The following is a 10,336-nucleotide window of genomic DNA, read 5'->3' as shown; positions in this document are numbered from 1 at the left end:
TAAATGACGAAACTACGTGTTTCTGATCTTAACCCCAAGCTAGCTATAGCTGAAAAATACGCTTTTTCAGTTTGCAAGCCAATTTCGTACCACGCGCAAGACTGATTGCAAATATATATATTTATTTTACAAAATTATTTGTAATTTCAATAAAAGACACGCCGGCTGATCCCAAAAAATAATTTCAGGGTTATTTAATACAACACTCATTATCACGTCCTCATTTAAGGTGAAATAACACCTTCCCTTTAACTAACACACATTTCCTTTCTATTATGTAGCCTTCACAAATATCGTTTTTTGGTTTGTAATTGAAAAAAATTAAAATCTTCCTCAGTACCTCACTAAGGAAAGATGGCAGATTTAACTTCAGCGCTATAATGTTTTTTTTACTTGTAGTCTTAACATGACGAATATCCAGGTTCTATATCGTCTTCAGAAATTACCATGTTAGGTAGCGTCTGAGAACAAAAGGGTTCCTGACATTTTGAAGAATCTCCAGAGAGAAATGAAAAGGATTTTAGTAAAACCCGTTGTGAACTGTGCTCCAGTTTGTTATTTTCATTATTTGAGACAAGTTGGACAACGTGCTTTTGCTTCTCATACTGTTGCTCACTGGTCCAACTCCGAGGTGTTTGGTTACTAACAACAATACTGCTCTCTGTGTCTCTTTTGGAACTATCTGCAGATCTACCAATTCGCATTTTATATTTCGCTCGCCTTTTTCGGTTCACAACCTCCTGTAGCTCCTTCTTGATAGTGGAAATCTTTTTGAACATGTCCATGTAGAAAGAATTCACGAAAGCTTTCATTTCATCATTAAGAGCCTTCTGGTAACTGAGTTGTTGGTCAGTGATTCTTGCCTCGTCTACTAAATGGAAATAATAAAATGCTGTGAGAAAATAAGCGTTACGCGAACCCCAACTTGCCAACTTCTCATGTAATCCTTAAATCAAGGCTGCATAAAAAAAAAAACAACAACAACAACGACATCAAAAAAATTAATAAATAGAACAACAACAACAACAGCAACAACAAAAAACCGCTTACCTCTTTTCCTTCGGGGAACATATATCAAGAAATGATAAGAGAGCCCGCCCAAGATGGCAACTCCTAGGACGGCAAGGAGAGAAACCAAGCTAATACGGAACATTTCAGATGTGTTGTCAAACAATCCCGTACTTTGTTCCATTAAGGCGCTTTCAGCTGGTGCCTGAAAAATGTACATGCAAAAACCTTATCATACATTCCCGAGATACGTTTAATCCTAAAATTAAATAAAAAAACAAAACAAAAAAAAAACTGATTTTCACTAAACCTAACTTTTAAACGACTTAAGCTTGGATGAATTTCTTCTCGATTGACTTCTGCACTCAGAATTTGATATCATGCTTTTTTTTTTTTTTGCATTATTCGTTTCCTTTTTTCGTAAGTAATCAATATATGAGGAGCTAGATCCTATTGTTTTGAATCATTAATAAGCTAACAAAATTGGAACCGTTGTTACTACAAATCACAAATCAAATCAAATCAAATATCCTTAATACTCATAGCCTCTCTTTCCTTTTTCTATATTTCCAGGTTAATAATATTTATTTAAGGAGATTGTATTTGTTTTTTCGTTTTTTCCTCCATTTTTTTAAAATTTACACAGCTGTTTTCAACTTCAAGGACATAACATCTGTGGTCATTGTCAGGGTTGGTTTGGTTTACCACTTCATGAAATGGTGAAACCAAATTAACGTAGCTGTTTTGGAATTACTTACATCAAGAGTCTTCGTCATATTCTGGATGATGTGAAAAATTTCAGTTATGTGCATATTGATATAATCCCGGCATTGTTGCTCCACACCCACAGCCGCTCCAGAAAGAACCACTCCGTACCCAACTGGCCTCTCTAAGATCTCTTTAACATATATTCTCTCATCGAAAAGAGTTTCTTTATGTTCTGCAGCTACGTAAGTGTCTAACAAAGCGCCATCAATTTCACCATCTTTAAGTGCTGTTCGGATTTCATCAACGTTATGGTATTCTTTTTCTGTATGAATGAAAATAAGGAGTAAGCCAAGTTAATCTGAGATGCTTGGTGCTAAGAACTTGGCAGTCCAGAATAGTCAGAAGTCAGAGATCATTTCGGACGACTCCCTCCCCCCGCCTGAGAACTTTGTGTCGTCCAATTGTGTCTGTAATAATAATCGTGAGTTACAAATCGGACTCCCGCTTTTGCGGTCGTACGATTGGCTAATCACTCGTATGATTACAGACCGAATTGGATTCCACTTGGCCTTATAAGAAATTTATCAGTTGCCCAAAGTTATCATATCAGTTGTTATAAATGGATCTTACCTCCGTTTACTTTTGCATTCTTAAGAATTCCAAGGCGATATTCCACAGAGTTCTGAATGGCTCCGATCTAAATTGGCAAAAAAAATGTATCCCTCTAAGTATTTTCCTTTTAGATATAAGCTGGTGAATCAGACTCTTCCATGGCAATTTGAATGCTTTATGTTGCTATCGTTCTTGTCCCTGGCCCATCCTGGTGTTTATAAACCTATCTTTTTGTCAGTCTATCTGTCCACCTGATCTTTTGCATTTCTGTCCGTCTCCCAGTTCGTCTCTCTCTCTCTACCTGTCTGTGTGACTGCTTATCTACTTCTCAGTCTGTCTGTTTGTGTGCTCGTCTGTTAACCTTCCTGACAGTGCGAGCGCACATCTGTCACTAATCTATTTGTATGCATTTCTGTCTAGAGAACAAGGCATAAAGTAGCACTTTAAATCATGCATTATCGCTATTTGTTTAGGCATACCTTCGCCCCATAAAGAGTGACAGGTTTATTCACATTGACATATGTCAGTGACGAAGCAATCGCACCAATCAGAATGGAGATAATAACAAGTCCAATTAGGGTCCATATGATACCAAAAACACGGGCGGGAAAAGAACAGGGGCAGCGATCTCCATATCTGCAAGGAGTACATGTAACTGATATTTATAAAAGCATTAATACATACTTAGATACTGAGATAAGTACATTAGAATTGTATACCTGATTATGCAAATTTTTCTTAAATAAGCGATATCGTGAAATGATTTACAACATCAAATTACTTTTCTTTAAATACAGGATCAATACAGGAATGATAATAACGACCAGATCTGGCCCCATAAGACTTCGTTTAAGCGGCCAAGATTTGGAAATAGGTTTCAAAAATTGGCTATAATCAGCTTACCCAACAGTTGTCATTGAAATGAACGACCACCAAAATCCTTCACCAACACCTTCTATAAAAGCAGGCGGGAATTCGTCTGGGTTGAATCTGGAGTCCTGAAGAAGAGGTACATTAAATGTGAGAGAGAAAGAGAAATATTTCATACTAAGAAGTACTTATAGTTTTGGAAACGGTATATTATTTGAGCTTAGGGGATTAATACAGGACAAGCTATTATTAATTATTGTTGAATTTCTAGAAAGCTTGTTTTGTGTTTTGTGTTTTTTTTTCTTTTTCAGAAGGAAGGTAAACAGCATGCAAATGTAGGCATTTAGTGAATGAAGATACAGAAAATCACTAAAGGTTCGCCATTCATATTAAAAGATTCTTGAATGGTATAGATAATTACTTACCAAGACCCAAATGATGAATCCAGAAATATAAGCCATACATGCTGACAATATAATCATAGGAATGCATTCTACAACTGCGTTTATTATGTTCTTAGCCGCGGATCCGGGGAGACTCTTTGCAGCAATGAATGCCACTCCAGGCGAATCTACAAGGTTGATATAAGCATAAGCTCCCAGGTATCTTGTAATGTATTTGTTGCCATAGATCGGAAAGCTAATCTGTGGAATATCATCGATGTCATCAAGCACTTCCGAGATACTTTTCTTGCCAGAAGAGTCTCCTTTTCCATTGGTTGTAATCTCGATTATAGTAGAACTACCGTGACCAGGGCAAAGGCCACAAGCTGTAAAGATCATATCTGTCACAATTTTGCTGAAAATTCCTTCCATCCTGTTGTCGCCCTTGTTCACTCTCAGATATGGAGACGTTGACCAGAAATTTGTGTACAGAACTTTTGGGCAACGGCAGGATTCTTGTGAAAAGGAGCAAATACTCTGTCAGATAACTTGTCCTTTGATTTTAAAGCGTATTTAGGGTCATTTTAACATGAAAGGGTCAAGTTCTGACTCGGGTGATTGCTAAGGGCCTCCTTCAGGTACTCACTCAGGTACTCACTCAGGTACTCACTCATGCACTCAAGTACTCACTCAGGTATTTTATCAGATTCTCCTCAGGCACCCACTCATTTTCTCACGCGGTTACTTACTCAGGAACCTAATCTGGGTACTCACCTACGTAAGCATATTCAGTATACGGTCCCATGCCTTTCCGAGTAAAAGCCGCTACTCCAATTTTGTAAATCGAGTACGCTTCGACATGTAGGGAAACCGAAAGATCTGTTGGCCTCAAAGTCAGTGTGTGCTCGTCTACGCCTGAGACTTGCCTCTCGGATGTTTGAACTCTTTGATACTTTAAGGAGTAGCCTAGTAATATGCCGTTGATGTGATTTGAAGGGACTGGACTCCAGCTGACATTAATGAATGCTTCGGATGTAAGGTTGTAGGCTTTGAAGTCCACAGGAGGCATGCTGGGAACTAGACGGAGAGATAAAAATAATGATAAAAAAAAAAATTAAGGCATCGAGAACCTTATAGAAATATTTCGGGAAAAAAATTAAAAACTCCATAACAGTAACTCAAAACATAATAAAAGCGTAATTAGGAGTCTCTCTTTGTTTTGTATAGGTTTTGTTTTTTGCTGTTGTTGTTTGTTTTTTTTTATTTCATTAAAGCAATTAATATAATGAAACCCCCCTCCCAAAAAAGAAAAAAAAAAGAAAAAGGAAAAAAGCTATTACTATCAAAATATCGATTTAAACAGGAGGCAAAGACAAGGTAGGAGAGATTAAGAATTTTATTTGTTCTTCAAATGTCGCAATTGAAACACGTGCAACATCCTGGCAACGCTTTCACTGCCGCCAAAAACTAAACTCACCATCTTCCCAAGTTTGCACAAGGTCAAAATATTCTTTTCCACAACCTTTAGATGTCCTGGCACAGATCACTACCCAATACCATGTGTTGGGAGCTAATTCATCTAACAAAATGTGATGTATTTCTGGGCCCAGTCTCTTGCTTATCCACGTCAGTGTTGACCAGTCATCCTTTGCGAATCTGACCTCGTATCCCAAGAGGATTCCATGCACGTAAGCTGCGTTGATTGGTTTCCATGAAACACGGATTGACCTTGAACTTGTGACAGTGATAACAGTGTTTGGTGGGGGTTCACTCGGAACTGATGACCAAAAAGGCCAAGTTTGAAACGGATGATTGCAGTTTCATGTGAAAAGAAGTCGAGGATAGATTAGGTTTTCGTTCGCTTTGGTTTGCGACTGGTCGCCAAATCCTACGCATGTCCCTGCACCTATCGGCTACGGGACTCTCGACCTGCTCACAGGCAATTTCTTTGTTCATTGTTTTAGTTCACCCTTTTATACCTCTTTCGGTATTAACTATTGATCTAATTGGCCGTTGCCATTTTTATCGGCTTTCCTGAGTGGAATTCATTTTTAGGTAAAAACACTTAAATAACTTTAACTATGAACTAATTTATAAAGGCAGATATTCCGCATAAGGTGTTGCTTTGAGAGTGAGATTTCCTCTGAAGAGGAGCTATCGTTCAAATCGTCGGCCTTTTAAAACTCGCTGGGGCATATTATCCACCTTCATCGACCTCTCATTGAAACTAATTGGTCTCTTTCACGTGCGCATTATATACTTACCATCCTCCTCAGTCCTCAAAGTCAGTGCCTTACTCGGTATTCCGTTTCCATTCCTCGTAAAAGCATACACTCTTATGGTGTAATGTGTGAACTTTTTCAAATCCTCCAACACCGTCTTCTGCGGCGAGGGTGGCACAGATTTTTGGATGTCGGGTTGAAACCTGGTGATGTTTTCCTTGAATATAATAACGTAACCAAGAAGTGGAACTGAATTCAATTGTGTGACCTCCGACCATTTTAAATGAATTGTTGTTGAGGTGGGACTGTTTAACTCCAAAATAACTGGAGCTTCATTTGGCACTAAAGACAAAATGAAGACAAATTTTATGTTAATGACAACAGTTTTGAAGTACGTTATTGTCATTTGTTGCTTTGTATACAACTGCCTTTTGCTTTCTTTTTAAGTTTTGTCTACCATGAGATCAGGGTTCAACAATCTTGACCATACACAAGATGCCATAATTTCAATGCTAATGGTCCTAGAGACAAAACCATTGGAAAATTCAACCATTGATAATCTAAATTTAGAGACAAAACATCGAGAACACCACCATGATTTTTGTCTCATTAAGCAATATAAGATTTGTAAGTGCTGTCAAATTAAGGACACATAACTGTTAATCATTTTCATAACATTGCGCGCGCAAGTCCTCCATATTTTATCAGGGATTATCATGTTAAAAATCCTTATTTTTTTTTTTGAGTGCGCACGGTAACGAATCTTGCAATCTGATTGGTTCTTTACCCGGTCAGTGTTTTCCTATCTCTGCCCACGGGCTACAATAACGCTTTCGTGAGTCACCAAGTACATTCCAACTTTCGTTGCCATTTTTCATAATTATATCTCGTTTTCCCGGCTGGGCAGTATTTTTAAGCAAACACGTCGGTCACTACCTCAAACCGAAGAATAACTTATGAATCCTCTCTTTTCTCTCACTCAAATCAGTTTGGTTGACAGAAAAATATTGGTTTCAGAATGAATTTGTATAAACAATAGTGTCATTACGTTGGTTGACAAGCGGCCTAAAACCCGTCTGCAATTAATTTTAATCGTTCACAAAGAGTACCTAGAAAAGCAAAACGTGAGGTATTTGGTTACAGTTAAACTGAACGATGAAACTTTCGTTCATTAAAACCTGAATTTTCTCAAGCAATTTGTTCGCAGTGAAAGAGCAAGCGAAGTTTTCATTTAAGTTCTACATCAAATATACGCTCTCGGTGAGTCTTTTTAAGTCCGTTAAATCGTAAATTGCACAACAGAAGCTGAAGGAATTTTTTGAGAAAAGGCCGTATTAAATCCCCTTGTGTTTTTCACCATACGGACCTGCCAGCCGGCAAATAACATATATTTAAACCACAGGGAAGTGTATTCATCACATGACGTGTGCAATTTCACCTCGATTGAAAGTTTCCGTCAAGTTAGAACAAGATTACCTGGTGAAACCGACAAAATTGTAGTAAGCCCTTTTTCGTTCTTTTTTTGTTTGTTTTGTTTTTTGTTTTTGTTTTGTTTCTTTTTTATTTAGGACAGCTTGCGTCTGCATGCTACGTTATAGAAGAATTGGTTCATGCTTAAGCTGTGCGTATATCCTTCGTGTTATGAATGCACTTGGGAACTTTAAAGAGCACTCCAGAGCTCTCAGCTGCGTCTCAAAACTTCCCGCGTGCATCCATAACTCGACATACACGCACTAAGTATGGAAAAATTTGTAAATCTCATATTTTTAATATTTTTTTTAAATCCAGTTCAGAGACTATGCTATCGTTGTGGTTTTAGTCGTGCTCAACAGAATATGAAAACAAAGGAATGTAGATGGCCAAGGAAGTTCTTCCATCAACCTCATCTTGTAAGAATCTTCTTATAAGACAACTATGACATAACCTTAACGAAATGCGAAACCCGCACTCGCTTAGCATGCAGTTTGCGGCACTGGTTCAGAAGGAAGTAAATCAGTTATACTCTAAAGATTCCCAGATAGTGCTTAATGCAAAGCAGTTACTATAAACAATGAGATGAAGTTATCTATTCCTTAGGTCCTCTCACCATAACTGCTGGTAATGTTGAGCAATTCTGCTGGAAAATTACCCAGAGTTCCTGCGGTGATTTGTTCTTGCAAAATGACAATTTGAAGCGAGTCGATTGCTGGGTAGGTGATGTTAAAACTTGCAATAATGCTTCCTTGTCTAAAATTTAAAAAAAAATGGAGAAAACTGCAAGTATCGAAGGCAATGAATACAGCGTAGGAATAATTGGCTTCAGATTTACATCGGCGATTTATACTACCGATCTCCATATAAGTGAATCATCTAGCACTAATATGAATGAGCTTTGGCGCGCTGACCGCAAACGGAAAAGGAATTAAGAAACGCATAAGGCGAAAGAGAATTCAAGGTATTAAATGACTGTGTAAGTGCTGGCCTCAAGCACAGGCAAATGCTAGCCACCAAATCGCGATTGAATTTATTTCTACATGTGATTGTTTAAGAGGTTGATGTTAGTTTTCCTGGACAAGCATACAACGCAACAGAGTGGACTAAATTGAACTCCCGGATCACTGCTCTCGAAACTGTACCGCGAGTATTATCTGTAATAAAACGAAGGAGATGTTGAGATGCATGAATGCGTCTTTGTTCGAAGAGTGGATAAGACCATCCGTTTAGAGATGAATCCAACAAACCAGCAAAAGAACAAAGCTGCTGGTGATAGCCTCGCCTATCATATGAGCATTCTTAAGGGGCAGATTTAACCTCCACATCTAGTTTCATTTTCTCAAAACAAAAGATCTCATCCAAATTTTTAATTAGTCCTCATACAAATAAAACTAGGAAGAAATACCTCAAACTCAAAAGCTTGAATGTTATGGTTTCGCCTTTTTCCAAATAAAACCCCGTGACCTGAATCGAACGAAGTAGAAGTTTAGGGATGATAACCGCTTCTACAGTTAATAAGTAGTATACTCCTTTACTCCACACGGAACTATTTATCACGATTCCCGAGGTTATTTCAATTCGGTTATGGATGAAACCTTAGACTGAGTGAGACCGTTCAAATGAAAACTAATGAACAGTAGTCTCCTTTTTGTTTTAATAATCATGCTAAACAAAAAGGTTCAGACTTAAAGTCCGTCGGAAAAAACTTTGTATGTGACGAAACAAAATTAAACGGCATCGAGTAATACATTTGTGTTGTATATCAAAATTTATTTCTTCTTGAGCTGTATATAAGGTGTTTCTTAGTTAAAGTGTACGACTACATCCCAGGCTATTATTTGACTATTAAAAGGGAAAAATGGGTTACATTTTTAGAGAAACTGTGGTGCTGCGTGCATCAGCTGGGGAAAGAAGGGAGGGGGGGTGGGGAGAGACATAATAATTTGGTTTTATCGAATAAGTTGGTAATGTAAATTAGTCGAAATAGAGAGTTCCTAAACGTCCTTTGCTCTAAAGGGAGAGCTAACGCTTACAACGTCAGCTATAGAAAATCATTACAATGACCAATTTCCATATCAATTGATAAAACCAAATTATGTTATGAAAAGGAAAGTTCGCAATTGGGATCATAACTTTCTGCCGAGCTGCTTATTATTTTTTAAGAGGTGATTCTTGCTTTTACATTGCCATAACTACTCTTAGTGTGTTATCATTCAGTGCTTAATTTACTGCGTTAAACTAGGCTTCACAAAGTGGATGAAACTTTTAGATCAATATGCATGAACTCATTTTAACCTGTAAACAATAGAATAACACTTTATAACAGCTTGTACTATACTAAATAAAGTTCAAGAATTGTAGAACTCACGGTAGATTCAATTTCATCCTTGAATCTCTTGTACAGCTCACTTTCAGGGTTCGCAAGTTCATCACTCCAGGTTTCAGCCTTAAGTCGCACTTCGAAGTTTACCTCGTCAGCTGAAGACGATAAATAAATAAACGATTAATTAATTATTGATTACTGACTATTAACCTTATATTAATCACTAATTAACTTACCTGGACAGCTGTCCATATTACAAAACTGCATCTCAGTTGCTTGACTAATACAGTATCTTCCACCAAAAGCTGGTTTAGGATTGTCACACTGACGTTTTCTTGTTTTGTTTCCACCATTACAGGGCCTGTTACAGTTGGGCCATTGAGTCCAAGCGCTCCAGTTGCCGTGAACTAGATTAATTAAACCATAGAATCACCAAGTATGAGTATGAGTATTTGTGCGAGAGGCGAGAAATTATCTAGAAAATAACCCCTAAATGGGAACAGAAAATGCAATGAAATAGCAGGAAATTAAGGTGCTTTGACTTGAAAATTACGGTGTTACACCACCACAACAACAGCTGTTGACACAAGAGCAGCCCGGGAAAACAGCCTTAGTTTACGAGATCTAAGAAAAAATAAATTGTATTATTTCCTGATACATTCCAGACCAAGGAACCTACCTATCGAAGGTACCTTTTACGCAGATACACTGACACATACCTACAGTCAGGGGAGCTG

The 10,336-nt window shown here is 37.7% G+C and overlaps 1 protein-coding gene across 1 annotated transcript in view; it reads right to left on the bottom strand.

Moving 5' to 3' along the window:
* Nucleotides 1–101: 101 nt before the first annotated feature.
* The window catches only part of LOC113672845 (uncharacterized), a 14,516-nt gene continuing 4,281 nt past the window's right edge, over nt 102–10,336 (bottom strand). Inside the window, exons 5-18 of the mRNA XM_089205927.1 lie at nt 9,836–10,006; nt 9,645–9,754; nt 8,682–8,740; nt 7,890–8,029; nt 5,846–6,145; nt 5,059–5,358; nt 4,356–4,658; nt 3,624–4,096; nt 3,232–3,326; nt 2,808–2,964; nt 2,347–2,413; nt 1,767–2,038; nt 1,051–1,213; nt 102–871 (exon numbers count right to left, since the gene is read on the bottom strand). Of these exons, the coding sequence (XP_089062053.1) occupies nt 402–871; nt 1,051–1,213; nt 1,767–2,038; nt 2,347–2,413; nt 2,808–2,964; nt 3,232–3,326; nt 3,624–4,096; nt 4,356–4,658; nt 5,059–5,358; nt 5,846–6,145; nt 7,890–8,029; nt 8,682–8,740; nt 9,645–9,754; nt 9,836–10,006 (3,080 nt within the window). The 3' untranslated portion in view covers nt 102–401. The remainder of the gene's footprint in view (nt 872–1,050; nt 1,214–1,766; nt 2,039–2,346; nt 2,414–2,807; nt 2,965–3,231; nt 3,327–3,623; nt 4,097–4,355; nt 4,659–5,058; nt 5,359–5,845; nt 6,146–7,889; nt 8,030–8,681; nt 8,741–9,644; nt 9,755–9,835; nt 10,007–10,336) is intronic.

This window comes from Pocillopora damicornis, chromosome 5 (assembly GCF_964200805.1).
Source record: "Pocillopora damicornis chromosome 5, jaPocDami1.2, whole genome shotgun sequence".
NCBI classification, from domain to species: domain Eukaryota; kingdom Metazoa; phylum Cnidaria; class Anthozoa; order Scleractinia; family Pocilloporidae; genus Pocillopora; species Pocillopora damicornis.
This window is presented reverse-complemented; position numbering and strand designations above follow the sequence as displayed.